Source organism: Pectinophora gossypiella, chromosome 28 (assembly GCF_024362695.1).
Source record: "Pectinophora gossypiella chromosome 28, ilPecGoss1.1, whole genome shotgun sequence".
In the NCBI taxonomy this organism is placed as follows: Eukaryota; Metazoa; Arthropoda; class Insecta; order Lepidoptera; family Gelechiidae; genus Pectinophora; species Pectinophora gossypiella.
In genome coordinates, this window is record NC_065431.1 from 135,284 (window position 1) to 160,180 (window position 24,897).

At 40.3% G+C, this 24,897-nt stretch overlaps 4 protein-coding genes across 4 annotated transcripts in view; 2 read left to right on the forward strand and 2 right to left on the reverse strand.

Annotated features, from left to right (window-relative positions):
- Positions 1-24,897, reverse strand: part of LOC126379178 (glucose-6-phosphate exchanger SLC37A2) — a 100,951-nt gene that overhangs the window by 23,808 nt on the left and 52,246 nt on the right. The gene's annotated exons all lie outside the window — the stretch shown is intronic.
- LOC126379271 (NADH dehydrogenase [ubiquinone] 1 alpha subcomplex assembly factor 3) lies at positions 272-4,497 on the forward strand. The gene is made up of 7 exons (XM_050027978.1): positions 272-300; positions 1,138-1,262; positions 1,735-1,837; positions 2,593-2,651; positions 3,511-3,604; positions 3,878-4,014; positions 4,263-4,497. Exons 2-7 carry the CDS (start codon positions 1,204-1,206, stop codon positions 4,366-4,368), a joined length of 558 nt encoding a protein of 185 aa, XP_049883935.1. The 5' UTR covers positions 272-300; positions 1,138-1,203; the 3' UTR covers positions 4,369-4,497.
- On the reverse strand, positions 6,264-24,586 carry LOC126379211 (sorting and assembly machinery component 50 homolog A). Its single transcript, XM_050027901.1, has 13 exons — positions 24,425-24,586; positions 23,289-23,399; positions 17,121-17,243; positions 16,578-16,673; positions 15,298-15,382; positions 14,673-14,802; positions 13,743-13,848; positions 12,265-12,352; positions 10,847-11,028; positions 10,009-10,161; positions 9,122-9,242; positions 7,752-7,946; positions 6,264-7,023 (listed from the first exon to the last, which is right to left on the reverse strand). The coding sequence occupies exons 1-12, from the start codon at positions 24,443-24,445 to the stop codon at positions 7,765-7,767; spliced, it is 1,398 nt and encodes a 465-aa protein (XP_049883858.1). The 5' UTR covers positions 24,446-24,586; the 3' UTR covers positions 6,264-7,023; positions 7,752-7,764.
- LOC126379222 (uncharacterized) lies at positions 18,412-20,949 on the forward strand. Its single transcript, XM_050027912.1, has 2 exons — positions 18,412-18,780; positions 19,989-20,949. Exons 1-2 carry the CDS (start codon positions 18,485-18,487, stop codon positions 20,869-20,871), a joined length of 1,179 nt encoding a protein of 392 aa, XP_049883869.1. The 5' UTR covers positions 18,412-18,484; the 3' UTR covers positions 20,872-20,949.

Below are 24,897 nucleotides of genomic sequence, written 5' to 3' on the forward strand. Positions count from 1 at the left end.
TTGGAGTATTCAATAAACAAAGTGTATCTGCCTATTTTCGCTTCGTGTCAGGAAGCCGCTTCATAACTCAAAAGTTTATGCGGACTTTTGAGTTAATTCGTTTGGGGTTCGGAGTAGGAGTCTACTCCGAGGGTGGGGGCTTAGGTTTCATCATCATCACCTTTCATCATTTCATTAATCATCAAGAAAAAAAATACGTCAGACATGGCTGTATGGGCATAGTTCCCTTTGCCTTACCCTTCGGGGAAAACCAAACCAAAAAAAAAAAAAAACTGACATATTTCAGAAATAAATTCGTATTTATTTACGTATGGGCTTTTCGGCGGGAAACGGGAACGGGACAGTTGCTTTCTTCATTGAGTAATCTAAATAATTAATACGAAGTGGTGTTTTGTGGTTAATGATCGCATTAAGTTAGTCGGAAGACATTCGCGAGTGTTATTATATTGGAGTATTCAATAAACAAAGTGTATCTGCCTATTTTCGCTTCGTGCTGGGAAGCCGCTTCATAACTCAAAAGTTTATGCGGACTTTTGAGTTAATTCGTTTGGGGTTCGGAGTAGGAGTCTACTCCGAGGGTGGGGGCTTAGGTTTCATCATCATCACCTTTCATCATTTCATTAATCATCAAGAAAAAAAATACGTCAGACATGGCTGTATGGGCATAGTTCCCTTTGCCTTACCCTTCGGGGAAAACCAAAACAAAAAAAAAAAAAAAAAATTATTTACGTATGGCTTTTTGGCGGGAGGCGGGAACGGGACAGTTGCTTTCTTCATTGAATAATCTAAATAATTAATACGAAGTGGTGTTTTGTGGTTAATGATCGCATTAAGTTAGTCGGAAGACATTCGCGAGTGTTATTATATTGGAGTATTCAATAAACAAAGTGTATCTGCCTATTTTCGCTTCGTGTCAGGAAGCCGCTTCATAACTCAAAAGTTTATGCGGACTTTTGAGTTAATTCGTTTGGGGTTCGGAGTAGGAGTCTACTCCGAGGGTGGGGGCTTAGGTTTCATCATCATCACCTTTCATCATTTCATTAATCATCAAGAAAAAAAAATACGTCAGACATGGCTGTATGGGCATAGTTCCCTTTGCCTTACCCTTCGGGGAAAACCAAACCAAAAAAAAAAAAATTATTTACGTATTTAACAACGAAATAGTTGCAGATTCTACATTCTCGTAAAGAAAACTAGTGTAAAATGTTTCCTAATATAGTGAATCGAGTGTGCAGAACCGCTAGGAGTCCACCGATTTTGAGGTTAGTTTCTTATTTTCTTACTTTATGCATCAAAGGTTCAACATTTCCAATTTTAGCGACATACGGTGTTTCAATGAACCAAATAAATAAATCAGCGATAGAAAAGAACAATAATCCTTTGCCCAATTTTTTTGGAAGAAATTACTAGTAAGCAATAAGCCTTTAATTGGATTGTGATGTTTCATAATAACATAAGATCATGACTGTACTCCCAATTGGGGTAGCCAGAGAGACATGTATCACAAGATGAACAGAGTACCCACACTTCACTGAGCTTTATTAAATCAACATGATAGAATAAGATATTTATTGCACTCGTGATGTTATTACAGAGGTCTTAAAAGTAGAAGAAAGTACAAACAGAGACCCTCGTAGGTCTTACTCATGAATATTTAAATGTTTCTTATAATAAATAATAGTTTTTAATATACATAATTATTAAAAAAAAAAAAATTACCTGTATCGGTTGCAGCCAGGTGCGCACGAAAGCAGCGTACGAGGGAGAAGGCAAGATGACGGTGCGCGTCATCAACCAGGAGCAGGATCTGGGGCTGATGATAGACTCGTATGCCACTGTAAGTTGTTTAACGTTAAATTATTATTAAACAAACAAACATAGCTGACGAGTGGGTGTACGGTCACAAACATTAATATGTATACACTTGGTACCATTTCACATTAACTTTTTTGTCAAATCGAACTATAAGTCTCACTAAATGTCAAAAATGTTAGTGCGACAGAGTCCTAAAGTGGGTACATGATATTGCTCATGACTGTACTATACACTTCTGCCTACTCCTTAAGGGATACAGGCGTGATTCTGTGCTAAGTTGTTTAAATAATGTCAAGTTTTAAATATTATATTTTAATATTTAATTTCATTTTACTTGAGTTTTTATTAATTCATGTTTGGATCATAAGGTGGAGCGACGATCTGGTGAAGGTCGCGGGAAGCCGCTGGATGCGGGCAGCGCAGGACCGATCGTCGTGGAGATCCTTGGGGGAGGCCTATGCCCAGCAGTGGGCGTCATACGGCTGATGATGATGATGTTTGGATCGTAGATAATTGATATCACATGGTTACCAGGATTTGTGTCTGGTTAATGGCAATAGGCTCGCCTGCTATTTTTATAATAGTTTTAGGTGGATGAGACATCCAATATATAAAAATTACGGTCATAGTGACTACTTTGCCATGTCATTTTTAGAGTAGGTAACATAGTCATGTTACCTACTGAATGAAGATATTTTTGAATTCTGCCTTCCCCTTCGGGGCACAGGCGTGATGATTTTATGCTATTTTTTAATATTTCGGTCCTTTCGGTTTCAGTATGGCTTCAGACTTAACAATGGCATCACAGTATTAGGACCCGTAGCAATATTTCCGAGGTGAGTGGGAAAACAAGTTACGCTCATTTTGAAACCACTTTGTGTCTTAATTAGCTTTATTTCTCTATTTCTAGCTTTCGAATCAGGTGGATGGTGTATTTTAATGATAATGGTGTATTTATTTAACCTCTAAAGGTCGGATAAATAAACTTAAAGATGATAAAACTAATTGTTGTTGCCAAATGCAGTTTATAATAAATAAAATTTAATATAATCTGTGTTCATCACTAGGGTAAGGTGTCCTACGAATGTGCGGTTAACAAGCTTAGTAAACTAAGTAAAGGCAAACTTTAAGATATTTTTCATTTTGTATGAAAAGTAAAAATATCTAAATTAGCTTTTTATATCAAATTCAATAATATCTTTATTCAGTAGGTAACATAGTTACACTTTGAATCGTCAATTTTACGTAACGAACGTGTCATCCGCCTAAAACTACTGCAGCTTCTCACAACCTGTATAGCCGGGGAAAAGAAGCTGCAAGAAAAACCTCGGCACAGGGCCCTAGACGTTAAAAAAAATAAAAATAAACATAAAATATTGGTATACAATTGAGTAATTTAGCTGCCTTATATCAGTTCTCAGACAGTTAATCCCATGCACTCATATCTTCTAAATAATCACTAACTTTATAATAACCTTTTTTGTAAAGTTTTTGTTTAACTACTGTCTTAAAATAGAGTAACGTTTCATTTAAAAATATAAAAAAAAAATATCGGCGGCATTTGGACCACGAAGGCGGTTGTCATCATCATCATCAGCCGTTCGACGCCCACTGCTGGGCATAGGCCTCCCCAAGGATCTCCACGACGATCGGTCCTGCGATTGTCATAATTAAACCATTTGTTTCTGTATGTAGGACGATGCTGTCGTGGCAGGTGCGGGGCGCGGAGGACGTGACGGCGGACTCGCTGCGGTTGTTCAAGGTGCTCGAGCCCAAGATAGACCTCCTCGTGAGTACACCACAGATACAAGGAGTAATAATGTTCTTTTTTCGTGGTTTTTTACCTTTAAACTTATAATTAAAACACATATTAACGGATTCTTACCGCGTTTGAAATAGGGATATGAGACTCCCGATATTTCGACACTGTTGCAAGTGCCATGATCACGAGATGACTGATGAGATTGGAGTGGAGTAGGTAGATCCATATTTTTCTACGGGCAGACATATCTGTCTACCCTCTTTCTTTGCCGCTTGTTTGTACAGTGCTCTGGGCCCGCAGGTCATAGGGCTGGAGACCAAGGAGCGGCCGGCCCTGGACGCCGTGTTCCGCGCGTCTCGCACCGCCGGCCTCAACGTGGAGCTGCTGCCGGTGGAGCACGCCTGCTCAACCTTCAACTTCCTCAACGCCGAGGGACGGTGCGGAGCATATTCATACCAACTTCTTCATACAGCTTTCTTCACAAGAGTTTCTTCATCACTTTCTTCACCAGGCTTTCTTCATAAAACATTCTTCACCAACCCTCCTTAATCAGTCAAGACATTCCTCACAAGACTTTCTTCATAAAACATTCTTCATGGGTCTTTCTTCATAGAAAATTCTTCGCGGGGCTTTCTTCATTATATATTTTCTTCACAAACCTGACAAGTGTGCGTACGTTGTCCAGGTACGTGGCTGGTGCGCTGATCCCGCCGCTGCACATCGATCTCAACGAAGATGACATGCTGCAGTCAAAACTACACTACGGGAACCTGTACAAGAACGACTTCTAGACCTGACCTCACCTGGCCTGACCCAACACCATAGAATGAGGACGCGTCTGATGCCGTAGAATGGTGTCAATATTTATCTCATGGTTTCAATTTTTACTTGGATTGAAATTACATACATACATACATAAATCACGCCTATTTCTCACCGCGGTAATCAGAGACTATAGAATTCCATTTACTTCGATCCTGACACACTTCTCTTGCTTCCTCCACATTCATCAATCGCTTCATACACGCACGCCGGTTCAGAGTAGATCGTACTGAACCTTTTCTAAGGACATCTCCAATTTGATCAATGTAAGTCCCAGGTCTTTTTTGGATTGAAAGTAATTAAAGACATCGAGGTTTTGTTGAAGAAGATATCAGAATCATATGCGCGACGCGATAAGTGAGCCAATTCTGTTTAAACTTCCCGATAAGTAAACCAGTTAGCCAATTTATAAAATGCTAATCTAGAAATAGAAGCCAGACTAAGATGATGAAAATACACATACATTCAATTTTTCTTTCACTTATTTTCCAATTATATACATTACAACTATATGAGGACGACCACAGTACGACGATTAACTGCTATTGGTGACGTCACTAGGACAGTGTTTCCATAAAAATTCAATAGAAAATTATCGTGTTGACATATTTGACATTTAGTGAGACTTACAGTTCAATTTGTCAAAGGAGTTAGTGTGGCATGGTACCAAGTTGTATACATGTTAGTGCTCGAACCGTACGTGGCCTTTGGCGGCTCAATAGTAATCCTGTCACCAGGGTTGATGAGGTTGGTAACTCACCTCACAACCCACACGATAGAAGAAGATCGTGTTGAAGTAGACGCTTATCGCTATCGGCCCACTAGGGTCGATTTATTCTTTCAAATACTAATCCTCTCGACGATGCCCTGAGCCGAGGTTCACGTCGAACTGGGCACCCTCAGACCTATTGCCTTAAACGTAGTAGCGCGTAAGAGCCCTCAGCGCTCCCCATTTGTCCGGCCAAGTAGGCGTTTAGGTTGTCACATAGCCTATTATGTATGATATTAACCAATTTTATTTCACGTACAAGTTGCGTGGTACGGTCACGAGCATTCATATGTATACACTTTGGTACCATGTCACATTAACTTTTTTGACAAATTGAACTGTAAGTCTCACTAAATGTCAAATATGTTAGTGCGACAGAGTCCTAAAGTGGGTACATTATATTGCTCATAACTGTACCTACCTATGCGAAGGTAGCAAAACTTAAAATCGTTAGAATAATTACTTCTACATCTTAAACATTGTTTCTTAAACATTAGTACAAATTGTAAATACTATTTTGTATATAGTTAAAAGTGTTAGACAATAAATAATTTTTCGCATCGAAATGGTTTTTCACTGATTTCACATAAAATAATACAGCCTACATACGTCCCACTGCTGGGCACAGGCCTCCCCTCAATCAACCGGAAGTATGGAGCATACTCCACCACGCTGCTCCACTGCGGGTTGATAGAGGTGTTTGGACCAGTAGCCTGGACCATCAGATTAACGTACCTTCCGAAGCACTGAATCACCTAGAAATAAAGGAATAAGTATATAAACTATTTTATGTCATTCGAAAATGTTTTTTTTTATTATTTTAAGTTCCATACTTTTGCGACGGAAAATTCCACATGATATCAACTCGGGATTATGGTCCGAATCATCCCCCTCAAGATAATACTTTCTTTTTTAATTATTACTATTGCGTATGGCAGACAAAAATAAAATATCCTGTGTGGATCGTATATCCAGCTGAAGCTCCACTAAACATATTTCTGCCGCATCCGTCACACAATGCAGCCCGGCTATGCCACCTGGGAACCGGTGTAGATGACACTCGTTCACTATGTGACTTTTAATAAAACACAATCATAAAACTAAACATCTGCTTTATATATTTTACTCCAACAACTAAAATACAACTAAAGTTGTTAAATACATAACATTAACGATGTTAAACGTAGAATTTGCATTCATATTGTTATGTTGTGGGGACCGCGTATTCTTGATACTTTACATTTGTAATTTCCACCCCAAAATTGTCGACGACACTTATAATTTTGATCCTTTGGCGTTGTGCAACACGCGAGCGACCTATTACCATAAAATAAAGAATAATACTACGTACAGAACGGTAACTTCCCCCCCGCACCAAATTCGTATGAAGCGCCGACCTCACCCCGTCTGGGTTTCACTTTAGTCTTAAATACCCGTAAAATGAATGTGGAGGAAGCAAGAGAAATGTGTCAGGAAGCAAGTGGAATTCCATAGATTTGCTTACACCGGCGGGAAATTGACGAGTTTAAATATGTATGAGTGAAAAGTTTTGACTAGAAGGTCAGGTCGGTCGCAGTGTGCACGCGCCTTATATAAACGTGTCTTAGGTCGGGTTTCCACTGACGCGGAGATGGGCGGATTTGACCAATCACAGCGTGCGAGAGAGCGAAAAACGAAGACGCTCTGTCAACGGTGATTGGTCGATTCCTGCTCATATCCGCACAGCTCCGCGTCAATGGAAGCGCAGCCTTAATGTTGGCAGTAACTGTATAATTTATACGTCTAGTATTGATAAAATATAATTTCACAGTCAGTAGTGGTGTCCCGCGCGTGCGTGCTTGTCATGTAGCGGCGACTGAAAACAAACAAATTATATAGTAATTTCTCGGCAACTTTTATCCCTTTTTCATCCCCTCAGAGCGAATAAGGTGATTACCGGGAATAGCGTGATTTCCGGGAATAGGTTGAATTCCGGAAATAAGGCGATTACCGGAAATAGTGATTTCCAGGAATAGGGAGATTTCCGGGAATAGCGTGATTTCCAGACATCGGATTATTACCTGAAAATTCAGGGAGGATTATTTCCGGGAAAAAGGAGAATGCCGGGAATAGGATTCTTACCTGAAATAGTGACTTCCGGGAAGAGGGAGATTACTGGGAATAGTATTATTTCAGTGGAATTAGGCCATTTCCGGGTATAGTTAATTCCGGAAATATGGTTATTTTCGGGAATAGGGTGAATTCCGGGAATAGGGTGAAATCCGGGAATAGTGTCATTACGTGAAGTAGTGATTTCCGGGAAGAGAGACATTTCCGGGAATTGGAACATATCGGGGAAAATGGTGAATTCCGAAAATGTGATTTCCGGGAATAGGATTATTAATTTATTACTTGAAAATTACGGGAGGATTATTTTTCGGGAAAACGGAAATAGCGATTTCCGGGAATAGGGTGAAATCCGGGCATCGGATTACATTAAAGTGAATTCCGGGAATTATTTACGGGAAAAATATGATTTCCGGGATATACGGTAATTTCCGGGAGAAGGCTGAAGGCAGAAAAAAAGATGATTTCCGGGAATACCTGCGCCGCCCGCCTACAGGAAGTGTGCGCCGACGCCAAACTGCAGGCCGGGCGCGGGCACGTCCCCGGCGCGCGCGCGCAGCGGCACGGCGTAGTTCAGCTCCAGGCGCGCCACGCGGCCCAGGCGCAGCGCCACGCCCGCGCCGCACGACAGCCGCACCGCCGACAGCGCCTCCAGGGGGGACGCGGCCTCCTCTGGGGGACCACCACTTCATGCAAAACACCTCATTTCACACAGACACTCCTTATTCTATACCCCTGTACCGGTATTGCACCATTGAGCAATTCATTTAACTTAATACAGTTTTCACTAACACAGTTGCCTCGACCATTATAGACGGCGATACGGCTCACCTATCACGTTGGTCTAACAGAAAGCTCGGTGAGGTGTGGGTACTTAGTTCATCTTGCGATAGATGTAACTCTGGCTAGTCTGGTTATAGTAGCGAGCTTATGTTATGTAATGAATAATAACTAATTAGTGAAAGTCCGATGCAGGCGTTCGAACACACGTAGGTAAACATGATAGTGTAGCAACATAAATGTGCTGACTTAGGCAAGACGCGCACCGCGTCGCGCCCTTGCATCGCCAGTCGTTTCCTTTCACGCGCCTGCGTACCTCGTGTCGCCCATTATCCCACCCTTGGGATATTTTGTAACGGTTAAATTGTGTTATATAACGTGTACTGTGTCCGTGCGTAATAAACAGTTATAACTCTCGGCAAACTTCTTGAGCATCGAGTGTTGCAGTGGGGGAAAGTTCGCGCACGTACACTTCCGTGCAAAAAAAATGAACTTTTCATTAATTTCTTAAGTTCATAAAAAAAAACAATTATTATATTATTAAACCATGGAAATAAAACTAAACTTATATTATTATATAGTTTATTAAAACTTATATTTAATAAAAAACTAATCGTCAGGTAAGTATGATATTCCTTCCATGAGGTTGAAACCAGCAATACCAGAGCTAGTGCTAGGTTTTGGATCTGTAGACATAGACCTCGTGCTAGTAACTAATTCTTAAACTTAAACAAATGAGCAATAAAAAAAAAAACTAACAAAAGAGCAATAACAAAAACGTGACAGTTTCACTGCACGCAAGTGTATTCGGGAGTCACAGGGACGAAGACAGAGTGCGCGGGGGAAGTATCGACTGATCTACCAATAGCCGGTCGATGCGGGACTCACCCGCCCCCGCGCCCCGTACCGCACCACCAAAGAGATCTAAAATTCGGTTGTGCGCAGTCAAGGTCGATGCTCAAGAAGTTTGCCGGGACCTATATAAGTGGTAATTTGTGACTTGTAATTATCTTCCGTGCATCCACTTCAGAACACTCATACAACTTACAACAGCACACACAACTCACCGGGGGGCGCCAGGCAGCCCGCCAGCAGGAAGGCGTGCGTGCGGAACAGCTCCCCGAGCCCGCCGCGGCCCGGGTGGAACGGCAGCGGCGTGTACACGTGCAGCCCGCCCGCCCAGTACATCTGCACACGGAAACACCACAGTAGTCGGATACCAGAGTCATTTGAGGAGCTCGGTGGCGCAGCGGTAAACGCGCTCGGTCTGCGATTGTTGGAGTTAAGCAACTTTCGCAAAGGCCGGTCATAGGATGGGTGACCACAAAAAAAATTTTCATCTCGAGCTCCTCCGTGCTTCGGAAGGCACGTTAAGCCGTTGGTCCCAGCTGCATTAGCAGTCGTTAATAACCACCAATCCGCACTGGGCCCGCGTGGTGGTTTAAGGCTCGATCTCCCTATCCATCCATAGGGAAGGCCCGTGCCCCAGCAGTGGGGACGTTAATGGGCTGGTGATGATGATGATATAAACTATGGCCCCGATTCTTGCAGACACCTCCTAATTTTATTTTAAGTTATACCCGTCTTTTTCTTATCCGCCGAAAAGGAAAGGGACGGGTAATCGACAAGCATAAAATTTATGGAACACACGTCAATTTTAAGCACAAATCTAAAACAACCGTCAAAAAATTTTACATTGGCCAATAACCCGACAGAATTATGTTGACAGCACACGTCAAACGGTTTGCATACCAGCGAGATACCTTTTTGATTCGCCCGGGTATTCATTCATTTACTCATCCTTTTTTTTATTTTGAATTTGAATTTTTAGCTTTGAATTTGAATTTTTGAGTTTGAATTTGAATTTTAAGCTTTGAATTTGAATTTTTGAGTTTGAATTTTAAGTTTTGAATTTGAATTTTATGTTTTGAATTTCGGGTTGTGTAAGTGTTACCTTCCCGCCGGTGGCTTGTCCGTCACTATGGGGGCCGACTCCCCGCTGCTGGAAGCCGCGCAGCGTGGTCGGGCCGCCCAGGAAGTAGTGGTCGGGGATGTCTGTGCCGAACATGTCGTGGAGGACGCCCATCGCCGCCGATACTTGCAGCACCTACCATACAGGAGACATTCAATTACTAACAACATAGCATAATATCACGCCTGTATCCCTGAAGGGGTGGGCAGAGGTGAATAATACATACCGGCTATACAGGTTGTGAGAAGCTGCAGTAGTTTTAGGCGGATGAGACGTTCGTTATGTAAAATTGACGATTCAAAGTGTAACTATGTTACCTACTGAATAAAGATATTTTTTTGAATTGAATTTGAATACATTTAAATTACTAGTCATTGTTGTTACTGTGTTTACATTAAATTATTATTAGTATTATTTTATGTATTATTAGGTTACGTTGTGTATTGTTTGACCCATAACATTAAAAAGTGAAATTACAAGTATTTATAATTGTTTTGATATCAAAAGCCAATCCCAAGGACGTCGACTCTACCGTAGTCGGCGAGAGAAATGTCGGATGTCTTTCAGAATAATTGACAAGGCAAGGATTAGTTCCCAATTTCCCATAAAGATAATCCATCATTCATCCATAATTCAATGCAAATAATATTCTAGACTCCAACGAAAAGAATTTTTTAATTATAATAAAGAAATCACAATTTTTAATACAGAAAAAAATAGGGACATTTTGCATTTTGGTTATTGTGAATTTGAATTTTAAATTTAAGTGACTTGAAATTTCAATTATTTTGAATTTTAATTAGAAACCCCCGCCACTCACCAGCCCCGGCAGCGGCTCCACGTTCCCCTGCGCCTGCAGCTCGGTGCGCAGGTTGGCGACCCCCCCGCCCAGGCCGCACACCTCCGAGCTGAACTGCAGCCACGTGCCGCGCGTCGGGAAGATGGACGAGTCGCGGTGCTCCACCGTCACTATGTGGCGGAGGATCGACTTCATCTGTGGACCTGGAGGGATTTATTACTTTATTTATTGTGCACGCAACAAAAACATAAATAACACTCAATACTTAAGATTTTTTTTTATATATATAATTTGGAGAACTTACAGACTAATTATACATTAAATGAACTAAATATACATGAGACAATGCTAATAACAAGTTCCCGCCAATAAATGAAATTTAAATAAGATAAGAAAAGTGGCTAGAATGATACATAAAGATAATAGCTAACAAGGAAAAGGAAAACAAAACCCTAAGTCAGTTCGAATGCAGGTGGGTTAGTAAGTACTAATCCAATTTAAATTAACCATATTTTATGAGTATATTATAACATGAGTAAATTTATTGAGTCTCAAAATATTCTTGTGTTAGAATTCGCTTAATAGATGCAATACTAGTGTGGAATAAATCTATGCTGTTAGATGATTCTTAAAAGAGATGATTCATTGATTTGGTGTCATCTTTACGATAAGTTTAAATCTACATGTAACTGTAGACTTGTCGGTGTAAGAAATATTAGTACTCAATGTTTTACATAGATGACGATGATGGTATTCTACATTTATTGTATGTATGTTATATATTTATTTCAACTAATAAGTAAGTAAGTTAAGTAGGTAGGTGGTAATTAAAACACATAATAACCTCCCAGGAGTCTCATATCCCCATTTAAACGCGGTAAGAACCCGTTATTATGTGTTTTAATTATGATAATAACCGCGTAAACTTAAAACAAGGTAGGTGGTAAGTTGTACTTATAGTTCGTACCCGCAATCTTTCAATTTTTACCTCACCTTATGGTTGTCTGGAAGAAAACGCTTTAAGCGATGGCCGCCATTTGCCACGTACTTAGTTACATACATACATACATATATACATAAACTCACGCCCGTAATCCCAAATGGGGTGGGCAGAGCCACAAGTAATCAAAGACAACTTGCAGCCACTGTTGATACGAAGTCCTAAGATGGATATGATGAACCTTATGGTGATAAGGGATCAGCCTATCGCCCATAATATTAGTCCATCATGTTAGAGGACGCAATCCCTCTGTCGGTTTTTACGACATGCCAGTGAAGACAAGCAGCTGAACGTGTTCTATGTTTTTTATTTGCTCCCAGAACAGCATAGAAGCACGTACTTAGTTAAAGAGTCTTTTTGTGATTATTTCTTTTTTATTTTGGTGCCAATAAAGTGTATTTGTATTGTATTGTGTGGCGCCGACGGCGGTAATACTGACCGCTGCTCTCTCGGACTCTGAAGCTGGTGGTCTTGTTGAGCACAGAGGTCTCCCGCACCACGCCCTCCCACTGCAGGTTGTGTTTGGTCTGTCACATACATCATAACAAATAAAAAACAATATTAATAAACAATTTATATGCTATTTATTATTATTCTGTAAAGGCACCCTCCACGCTGTGCGCGTCATCAAGTTGTAGCGGACTCCACTAGTTGACCAGCTGGTTCCGCCCAGATGCAACAGATCTTCTTCTTCTTATCGTGTGGTTGTGAGGTGGAATACCAGCCTCATCAACCCTGATGTCAGGATTATGATTGAGCCGCCAAAGGCCCCTGACATGACTCAGGTAACGATTACTCACTTACATCAGTAAATAGTAACCGGGACCAACGGCTTAACGTGCCTTCCGAAGCACGGATCGTCTTACTTTCGGGCAATCAGGTGACCAGCCTGTAATGTCCTAACCAAACTAGGGATCACAAATTGATTTTTGTGATATGTCCCCACCGGGATTCGAACCCGGGGCCTCCGGATCGTGAGTCCAACGCTCAACCACTGGACCACGGAAGCCGTTATGCAACAGATGGCGCCACCATTAAATAATGCAAGCCTGAAACGCGGTAACGAAGTTTGCACAGCGCGAGGCATATATACGTACTATTTACAACATAACACCGTTGGATCGTCGATCCCTAGTCACACTACCAACTTGTGGCTAGCGGGGTACTATGCTCTGTTCGGTACCACGACAACATCCTTCGGCGGCAGCATAATTACGAATTAAAACACATAATGACGGGTTCTTACCGCGTTTAAAACAGGGATATGAGACTCCTTGATTATGATAATAACCGCGTAAACTTAAAACAATGTATAATTACGAATGTTTAATGGCGGAATGTTTAATTATTATGTTCACTCCTACTGTGTACTCTAAAATAATTCATATTCTATTCTATATATTCATTACAAAACATTACTTATAAGGAGAATGAGAAAATCTTTCCAAAGTTATTTTACTTTCTCTCAATATTCGGTACGGCGCCACTGAGACCTTGTATAGTATTTTAACATTTTAGTTTTTTGACGGCATTAACTACTTGGCCGGACAAATGGAGAGCGCTGAAGGCTCTCACCCGGTACAACGTTTAGGACAACAGGCCTGAGGGTGCCCAGTTGGGCGCAAACCTCAGCTCAAGGCGTCGTCTGAGAGGAAAAATATTTGAAATTAATCGACCCTAGTGGGTCGATAGCGATAAGCGCTGAAATACAAATACTCTTTATTAGCTTTTGAAAAGGGTACATTAATAGATGGATGCTCATAAAAGTCCCTCCTTATCAGCTATCAACAATAGCATGCAAATATTGTTACAGTTTAGAAACATTTCCAATAATTTATCATTGTTTTGCTGATTGAGGGGAATCGTCGACCACGCCGGCGGGGTCTTATTTTATGTTTGTAACAGTGGTGTACTCACGGCGGGCGAGGTGTGGAAGGCCAAGTCGAGCAGCAGCCCCCGGTCCAGCAGCCGGTACCCCGACCACGGGTACTCGTGGTTCTGCTGGTAGACCGACCCTGTGATCCTGTCAATAGGGTTTATTCATGAATACTTTCAGACATAAAAAGAACGTGTGTTATAGTAAAGAACATAGGTTGAAAGTAGGAGTAGTCTTCTTCTATCGTGTGGGTTGTGAGGTGGAGTACCAACCCCACGAGTCACGTCAGGGGCCTTTGGCGGCTCAATAGTAACCCTGGCACCAGGGTTGATGGGGTTGGTAATCCACCTCACAACCCAATTTTCCGTCGCAAAATTATGGAAGTGAAGATAATAAAAAAAACTAAAAAATATACTGAATTTTGCGATGAAACATTCCACTTGATTCAGAATCATGGTCCGAATCATCCTCCTTAGTGTTCGTTACGATGTCACAAACACCGTGTATATAAATATTATTTATGATTATAATAAATAAATAAAATTGTTTATTTCGGATCAAAAAAAAAATTACATCCATATTATGTTAGTAAAAAAGTGACTTATGAAACTATTGTTAGTAATGTAATTATATTTTGCACGCATTCACATGGGTGACTATCACGCTCGCATGAGGAGCTCGGTGGCGCAGCGGTTAACGCGCTCGGTCTGCGATTGTTGAAGTAAAGCAACTTTCACAAAGGCCGGTTATAGGATTGGTGACCACAAAAAAAAGTTTTCATCTCAAGCTCCTCCGTGCTTCGGAAGGCACGTTAAGCCGTTGGTCCCGGCTGCATTAGCAGTCGTTAATAACCATCAATCCGCACTGGGCCCGTGCGATGGTTTAAGGCCCGATCTCTCTATCCATCCATAGGGAAGGCCCGTGCCCCAGCAGTGGGGACGTTTAATGATTATTGAACTTGCAACACGTACACGGAGTTCAGCGGCCGGTGCGGGTACGGCTTGTTGGCTGTGATGCTGAAGTTGGAGGAGGCGCGGTGCCCCATGCTGTACTCGGCCGCGACGCGCTCGCCGCGACCCAGCACGTTGGGCAGCTTCACACCTACAACCAGGGTCAGGGTGAATCAATCGCCATTGTAATTTTGAGTTATTTATCATTGTAATCCAGAATTTATCATCCCAATCATCTTAATTTTAATCCTTAATTAATCGTCACAGTAATTCTGAGTTAATAGTTATCCTGGATTAATCGTTACTGTAATCTTAATTTATTTTTCAATGCACAGAACTTAATTTCAACAATCAGACATAACACATGAATACAGTACAATTTGGCCGGCCTTATTGCTCTAGAGGAATTTCTTCCAGGCAACCACTACAAGGAAACAAACATTTACAAACAACTTGGATACGGGAGAATTAATTGTCGTTGTAATCCTAAGTTATTCAACATTATAATCCTTTCTGAGTTATTAATCAATTCAATTCAAAACATTTAATGGCAAATAAAGTCAAATCTAAATCTCGAATTATAAATTAATCATTGTAATTCTTAATTAATCGTTATTGTAACCCGTAATTAATTGTCAATGCTCACCGAGCACCAGGTTTCCTTCGTTCTCGCTGACGGTGGTGTTGACGCCGCCCACGATGCGCGACAGCTCCTTCACTTGGAAAGTCACCTGCGCACGCGGTGTTAATAAAAATGTTAATGTATCATCTACTATATCTCTGTCCTGTCGTCATTCTTCTTCATCTATCGTGTGGGTTGTGAGGTGGATCACCAACCTCATCAACCCTGGTGTCAGGGATATTATTGAGCCGCCAAAGGTCCCTGATATGACTCGTATAACGACTACATAATTACATAGGTAAGTAACCGGATCATCTTACTTTCGGACAATCAGGTGATCAGCCTGTAATGTCCTAATCAAACTATCACAAAGTATTTTTTGTTGTGTCCCCACCGGGATTTGAACCCACTGTCAACCACTGGAGCACGAAGGTCGTTGGGTACTTTTACTTCTTGCATTTTAGAATAGAATAGAAAAAGTTTATTATAAAATGACGCCACACAAAAAAAAGACAACAACATCATATCTTTCCACTAAAATAATTACAAAAAAGCAGGATGTTTGCCGAAATGATCATAAGGTGGTGGTGGACGTCGTGATTTTCTATAATAGTCATTGTGGTAATGGTTCCCCGGCTGGCTTCTAAAACGGGTAGAACCGGCACCGGACTTGCACCAATGAGTTAAGTTGTCTCGACCATTACAGACGGTGACACGGCTCACCTAGCACGTTGGTCTAACAGAAAGCTCGTTGAGGTGTGGGTACTTAGTTCATCTTGCGATGAATGCTCCTACTACCCCAATAGTCGGAAACTTATGTTATTATTAACTTATATAGATTATTGGAATCTGGGTGCATAGCGATTTGAGCGAGTGTAAGATTGAATTTTTCTTGTATCAGCCATTACGGCTGATTTTATTGGTGAAAACCTGTAATTGGCTTTTTGTTGCTATTTTTAAGTCTGTTTTGTAAGCTGTTGGTTTGCCATGTAATAAATCTAATCTAATGTAGCCTACAAGATCCCACTGCTGAGTAAAGGCCTCCCCTTCCTTTTTCCATTTTTCGCGGTCCTTTGTGTACTCCGACCAGTCCCTCCGGCAAGCGTCCAAGTCGTCACGCCATCACCCAACACTGCGTTCAAAAATGGGAATCGCTGATGTGGGACGAACAGCCGCCAGACTCCAATGGGATTGGGCTGGACATGTTTGTCGCATGCACCCTGAGCGGTGGGCGCGGATCGTCACGCATTGGGTACAGGCGTCGTGGTAATAAATAAATGATGTTAAAATGTCAGTGTTGTCACCTCGAGCCCCTCGGGCGTGGAACCAGGCCCGGAGGACACGTCGATGTACACGCCGATGTCACGGAAGCACCCCATAGAGTCGAGCGCGCGGCGGACCTGCACCGAAAACACCCTTTGTTACGATATCACTAACACCCTGTATACGTTGCTGTACTTTTATAACGTGACTTATTGTAGAATTGCCGCGAACGGCATTAACTACATGGCCGGACAAATGGGGAGCGCTGAGGGTACTCACCCGGTACAAAATTTTAGAGGCCTGAGAGTGCCCAGTTGAGTTCGAGAACTAATGTTCGCGATAAGTGGTGTAAAAGCCCGAAGTTAATCTTCAGATTTACAGTTTGATGATCGAAAAGTCCGAATTGTTCTTCAATAATCTTTCATTTGAGGCTTATACCAGCAAGCACCAGCAAATCCTTTAAGTAGGCAGCGCTTAAAAGGAGGCCCCAATTACCCATATCATTATAAACTGTTTATCAAAGTATTTTGTATTTTTGTAACTACTTTTCAATAAGTCTCCCAACAAGTAACTAAATACATCACCCTGTGCGCGCGCAGGATAACGTCTTCAAAGTCAGTAGCGTGGAAGAGGTCGTCAATAGTGTTCCGTATGATGTCATCCTTCGTGCGCGACAGACCTTCCACGTGCACACGGTCCACGCGAGCCTAAAATTCAAATTCAATTATTTAAAATTCAAATTCATCATTGAAAATTCAAATTCATTACTTAAAATTCAAATTCAAAAATTCAATTCAATTTGTGTGATCTGTTTGTGAGTGAGTGGACGTATGTGTGTCGCGAGTGTCTGAGGTTCTGCGAGAAGATGAATGATGTGTGAAAATTAAATATGTTTTTATATTGTTTACACCTCATTTTTATAATGTTTAATTATATTATTGTTTATATTTAAAGTTTCACGGCGCATTGGCGCCTCTGCACTGTAAAGTCGTGAAATGTAAATAAATAAATACAGGGTGTTAGTGACATCGTAACGAAAAAAAAAATGGAACGCCTATTTTATTGTACTAAAAACGATGGTGGGTGTTTTTCTTGTCGCAAATGTTTAATTAAGATTTTCAATTTTTACTGTGCCGCAATGTAAGTCGAACAACGCGCCACACAGACGCTAAACTTACGCGCGGCTACGTTACGCGTGTGAGATACGATGTTGATATCTAGGTAGGAGTTTTCATTCTCTTGTATTTAGATGCTTAGTAGTGGTTCAACGTTTAAAAATGTTGTTTGTTGAAGTAGAACACCTACTGCCACGATTTTTCACGCACGGTACCTACCTACCAGTTATTAAAACGTTCCTAACTTATTAACAATAAAAACCCTACTCTTGCCTTACCTTAATTGTTATTCCTTCGGATGAAGTACCTAGGTAGGTACCCTAGAACATGTCACGTCACGTAGGTATGCAACATCGCGTTTCCTCCGCGGTAGGTAGGTATCACACGCACTCACAAACACAACACCTTGCTCTTTAATAAACATCAACAATATTCCATACTTTTGCGCAGTAAATGGTCTATGATCTATCATCATAGTCGACACTACTCATTTACAGAATGAAACAAACACTCACAAACACGAAAAAAATATCCTCGAAAAACATCACGCGATTCGGGTCAAGCTTAGTATTCGACTGAGCGGAAGCGCGCGGCGGCGTTAGCGCAAAGCATCAAAGGCGCCGACTAAGGGCCGGGACACATAAACACGATACGACGTCGTGTCGTACCACGATGCGGCGTCGTTTCACGATGCGACGTCGAAACGATGCTCGTCGTGGGAATCTACGACAAGCATCGTAAAAAACTACGTCGCGACATCGTAACGTGCCACGATACACGGCACGACGCCGTCGATACAATGCAGGGTGAATTGTCGCAGTTAATTTCGAGAAATGGACCGCACTAGACGCGTCCTGCTCCTGCTGTATTTAAGAAGATGGATAAAGAAAAGACAGAAACTGAGAAGATACTGGATCCACCCATTTCTTTTAATCATGAATAACGGGAGCCACTTTATACAGAAGTACAATGCCTTAAAAATAGATCACATCAAGTTTTTTGATTTCTTTAGAATGAGTATATCAAGTTTCGAAGAGTTACTTGATCGGATAACGCCACATATAGCAGGAAAATATGGCAGAGGCAGACCACCTCTTGAACCTCTCGAGATGCTGGGATTAACTGTAAGGTAAAAGAAACAACTTTTTCGTAACATTTTTTTTAATTTCACAAATCAACGACACTAGTAACAACAATTTTTGAAAATTAAGTTGCTAACAGAATAAGCTTTATTTTAATTTTACCCTTTGGTTTCGTTATACCGATTATCACTACGAGCTTTGAAGGAGTCACCGTATTGGTCCCCATTAATTATTATTAATTAATCATTTTTTATAAAGGAAACAATAAAATCAAGTTTTTTATTAAATGAACATTACACCGTGATTACACCTTTAGATTCCTTTTTTAAGAAAAGTCGTAAAGTGTTAGGGGTGACTCTGGTTCAAGTGATGTCCTCGAATGATCATCAAATTCGCTCTCTTCGCTTCGGCCATGCGTGGCAGCTGGTGGTGGTGTTGCTTCTTGGGTAGACTGTGACGAACTACCGGTTGTTTGGTAACCGCATTGGCACGCACTTCGCCATAAACTTTGGGGTCTTTGTGTTTCATAGTTACCCTGGTACGAAGATCGATAGTTACTCTGTGGATAATATTGATGTGATGGTTCGTGTAGATCCGTTAAAACTTGTAAGACCCGACTTTGAAAAATTAATGTTTGATGATCACTTAGTTTATTCAAAGATGACAATATCGCTTTCAAAAAAGATAAATGTCTGTTTTCGGGCTCTTCTAATTTTGACATAGTCTCTTCTTCAAATGTATCGATAATTCTCTTTTTTCGTGCTGGAAAGGCGCCTGACGGACTTTTAAATTTTCTTTTTGGACTTTCCTTTTGTGTGTTCTGATAGTTTGTTTCTTCATCCATTATGCTACTATCGGTTTCATTTTGATCATTTCTGTTTAAAAAAAGGAGCTGTTTATATAAATGATATTCCTTAAGTTTTTAAGCGCCTGCTCCAGATTTATTTATTTCTTTAAGTTTTTTTACGTACTTGGCATAGTTATCTTTAATACCAGTCCATTTCTTTACCACAGCATTACCTGAAAAAATAGTATTTACGATGTCACGTTAGGAACATTATCAGTCCATGTTTCGTAGCCGGTTTTGTGATGTGATACTTGCGTATACACACGCACACACTCATACACGCACACACACATACACATACACACACAAACATACACACGCGTACGCACGCACGCATGCACGCACACACGCACACACACATATACACTTTTAATTATTTCATTTATTTATTCTCCTATTTTATTTCAGGTTTTTGGCATCAGGAAACACCTTTAAAGACATGCATTTAAACAACTATCGTGGAAAGTCTACTATTGCTAAAACTGTAAAAATAGTCTGTGGCGCTATATGGAAGCATCTTTTGATCGAAAATATACCGAAAATAACTACTGAGCGACTAACAGAAATTGCTGAAAACTTTGACAACAGTGCCAACTTTCCTAATTGCATAGGCGCACTTGACGGGAAACATATTCGTATTTGGAGTCCCAAACATGGCGGATCTCTTTTTTATAACTACAAAAATTATCATTCTGTATTGTTGTTGGCTTTGGTAGATGCTAAATACAGATTTATATATGTTGATATTGGAGCATATGGCAAGGAATGTGACTCAACTGTTTACAATAATTCAAAATTGAATGAATTACTGTTAAAAGGACAACTTCCTTTACCAACGCCAAAGCCTTTACCAGGCTCCCAAACACCTTGTCCTTTTGTTTTTGTTGCAGACGAAGGCTTACCATTGACAAATAATATAATGCGCCCATACCCAGGAAAACATTTGACGATTCAACAAAGAGTTTTTAATTACCGTTTGAGCCGAGCAAGAAGATATGTAGAATGTGCGTTCGGTATACTGGCTAACAAGTGGAGGGTATTTCATCGACCATTAAATGTTTCTTTAAATTTTTGCACAAATATTATAAAAGCAAGCTGTGTTTTACATAATTTCATTCTAAACCGTGAAGGAGCTCAAACATTTGAAGACATGATAATTGATGATTCGTTTATTGAACTACAACAGTCAACGCAAGAGGGTAGAACAAGAGCTACCGACATAAGAAATGAATTTTGTAATTACTTTAACAGTGACGTGGGAGCTCTAAGTTGGCAACTAAATAAAATATAGGATATTACTTACCAAATTTAGTTTTTTCTTGATTATTTAATTCTTGAAAACCAGGAAATAAATTTTCGCACACCTCTGTCCATGCTGTTGTTTTGATATTTTTATTCCTATATTCTTCAGATGTTTTGTCCCATAGCACGGGACGCTGCTCGACTAGCGTTATTAAATGATCGACTTCAATAGCGTCCGTCATCTTTGAATTTTGAATAACAACTGTGGCACTGACACAGGAACGCATCGTGAGTTTCTACGACGCGACGTCGTGCCGTGTATCGTGGCACGTTACGATGTCGCGACGTAGTTTTTTACGATGCTCGTCGTAGATTCCCACGGCGAGCATCGTTTCGACGTCGCATCGTGAAACGACGCCGCATCGTGGTACGACACGACGTCGTATCGTGTTTATGTGTCCCGGCCCTAAGGGCGCCGACGACGCACCGGCCGCGGCCGCGTCGAGCCGACGACTAGAGAGAGAGAGAGAAGTATGTTTATGGTGCAAGTGACAGAGAAAGAAATAGTATCTGTTCGTATGCCTACTTTATTGGCGAGCGTTGCCCTTGACCCGTGCGCCGGCTATTCACCTGCGCATAGCTGAAGTTGTAGATACGTTATTATTATTATTGATGACATTGATAAAATTTAATAATTAGTAATTTTTATTTGTTTATTTTAAATGTGCGTTCTATGCAGCTTAAAACACAATATGGGACTGAAAAAAATCTATTATTTTTATGAATTTGGCGACAGGAAACTTCACTTGATACCTATCAACTCAAAGAAATACCTAGTATCTGTTCGTAATGCCTACTTTATTGGCGCGCGTTGCCCTTGATCCGTGAGGCTATTCACGTCCGAGTATCCATCAAGACAGATCAAACAAGCCCTAACTCGGAGGTCTTGCGTCCCAGGATCCTTTAATTATGTCTTAGAACCTTCTTGGCCTATGTGGTCCAGTGGTTGAGCGATGGGATGCGGAGGGTCCGGGTTCGTATTCCGGTGGGGACATATCACAAAAATCTGTTTATAAGGCCTTTGGTTGGGACGTTACAGGCTGATCACCTGATTGTCCGAAAGTAAAATGATCCGTGCTTCGGAAGGTACGTTAAGTCGTTGCTCCCGTCTACTAGGTAGTTATGTAAGCACGTAGCCGTTACATGAATATTGTACACAGAACAGGATAGGTTTAATTAGTTCTTTACTGATGATTTAACAATGAGATTTAAAACTACGAATAACTTAGTACTTAGTACCTCGGTACGGTACCAACATGTAACAAGAAAAATAAGATCACTCCACTCGGACAATTTTTTTCTTTGAACATGCCGACATTGCCTACGCGGCGGAGTTGCCGAACTATCGATAGGTAGATTATCAATTGTTGAACTTGAAAATTGTCTAAACTATCGAAAGTAGTGATAGTACATTTAGATCGATACTAGCGATAGTACCGATAGGTCTTGCTTTGTAACAATAATGGGTATTGATCTAAAAGATTTATTTATTTTCGATTTTTGTGTAGCAAGGTTTTGCGTAGGTACTTACATACTAAGTTGGTGGATGGTTGACATAGTAGGTAACTAATTACCTAATCTGTGGTGGTTGTGTTAGTTGGTTGTTAGTTATTCTAATGACAACAAAGAATACAATTATTTACTGTTTCAACTGTTTTAGGTAGATAATGGCCCTGATTCCTATGAGTAAATGAATGAATAACCCGGTCGAATCAAAAAGGTATCTCGCTGGTAACTTAATTCTGTCGGTTGTTTTAGATTTCTGCTTAAAATTGACGTGTATTCCATAAATTTTATGCCTGTTGATTAACCGTCCATTTAAGAATAAGAATAAAATAAATTTATAATTTACGATAGACAGAGAAAGAAATAGGATCGGTTCGTAGTGCCTACTTTGTAGGCCGCGCCGCCGCCGCGCCGCCGGCGTGCGGCGCGGGGCGCGCGGAGCGGGGCGTGCGGAGCGGGGCGCGCGGCGCGGTGCGTGTGGCCGTTGACCCGTTCGAGCAGCTGTTGTCTCCATTACATCGAAAATTTTCGATAATTTGTCATTATTGTTTTTTTTATTGAAATTTGGGTTCTATGCAGCTAAAAGCACAATATGGAATTGAAAATAATTAAAAACAAAACTCAAAATTTCATGAATTTTGCGACGGAAAATTCCACTAGATATTAACTCAGAATCATGGTCTGAATCATCCCTTTCAGTATTCGTTACGATGTCACTAACACCCGGTATATTGTTAATTGTTAAATTCATTATTTAAAATTTCTAAAACTTGTTCTATTGGGGTTGGGTGGATGGGACTCCTTAAGGTTTCCAAGGACCACATCCCAAATGAAATCCAAAAAAATTGTTGTGATTATTTCTTTAAAAAAATGTTTAGCAAAAAATTAAAAAGGACATACCCGTACGCCATTGAGCTTGATGCTCTGCTTGGGCAGTGGGTCGTCGTCAATGGCCGCGCTGTCGTCGAGGCCAAACATGCCGCCCACTTCCACGCTGTCTCCCGCCTCCGCCTGCAATAATCAAAGAATTGAATTGAACACATCATCAAAATGTACACTGTATAAAATTCAAATTCAAACTTTTATTTGAACTACATTTATATATGTGGACAGGGAGATGAATATTGTTTTAATTTTAAAAACATAATGCCTTGATGATTCAATGCCACACTTGCAAAAAAAAAAAGAAAATAAAAACCGTGGTACACACGTAAAAGATTACAAGATCCTTCCTTTTTTTGTTTATAAAGGTATAAAACCTTATATACCTACTGTATGAAGAGAAATTAATATATAAACTAATATATAATATACAAAATAATTAAACAATGTATTAAAAAAGAAAAATAAGACTAAATAACTTGAAAAACTAAAAAAGTTTACACTATCTCAAAAAAAAAACATATGATTAAGATTTTTACTATGAAATAGATAACAAATAGATGCTAATAACCATCCCTTCAGTACTATCTTACAGTAAACATAACATAAGCTCATGACTATCCCAAGATGACCTAAGTACCTACGCCTCACAGAGCTTTTTGTTGTACCAACATGATAGGTGGTGAGCTGCTGATACTGTGAATGTGGTCACCCGGACCAAACCATATCTCACATAGTGAACGAGTGCCCTCTGCACCGGTTCCCAGGTGGTATAGCCGACCTGCATTGTGTGACGGATGCAGCAGAGACTTGGTTAAGGGAGCTTAAGCTGGATATTTGATCCACGCAGGATATTTTATTTTTTTTGTCTGCCATACGCAATAATAATAATAGGTGGTGAGCTGTATCGCCTTCTATAATGGTCGAGACAACTGTATTAGTGAAAACAATCTTCTAAGTAATAATTTTATGAGATTTATACAGAATATAACAATTTATAAGTTTAAGTACTAAACACAGCGACTTACATTATTATTTTTGTGGCTACGTTTGAAAGAATATATAGAGAATTCTGTATTTTTCAACCTTATTTACTTCATCATAACCTCTAAGATTTTTAAAGTGATGTGTATGGTTAGTAAATTAAACATTACCTTTGCGTGTACCGTGCCCATCCTATTGTTCTATTATTGTATTGTAAAAGATTCGATCGTGATTCAATAACTATTGTATTGCAATTTTGAATTCCTTATTTAAAATTACATAAACAGGAGGATTGACTTGACAGCTGTGTAAAACTAACTTAACTAGCTGTTGCGCGCAACTTCGTCCGTAGTGACTGTGGTCAGTCATCGCGGTAAATATTTAAAAGTTTCTTTTTTACATCCTTAAAAAATACTCTCCTTTCTTGAACCCCTAAGAACTTGTACTTATGCACAATTTTACGATAATCAGTCGAATATTTCGACGTAAAAGCTTAATAAACTAGCAAACAAACAAACAGCTTTTTACACTTGATATTAGTTACGACAAATGGCAACACCGAATAAAAAGTCATGTCAAATTGAACTTTGACAGATAAATATTTCGAAATCCTGTAATTTTCGCGATACCGGGCAGCATAAAA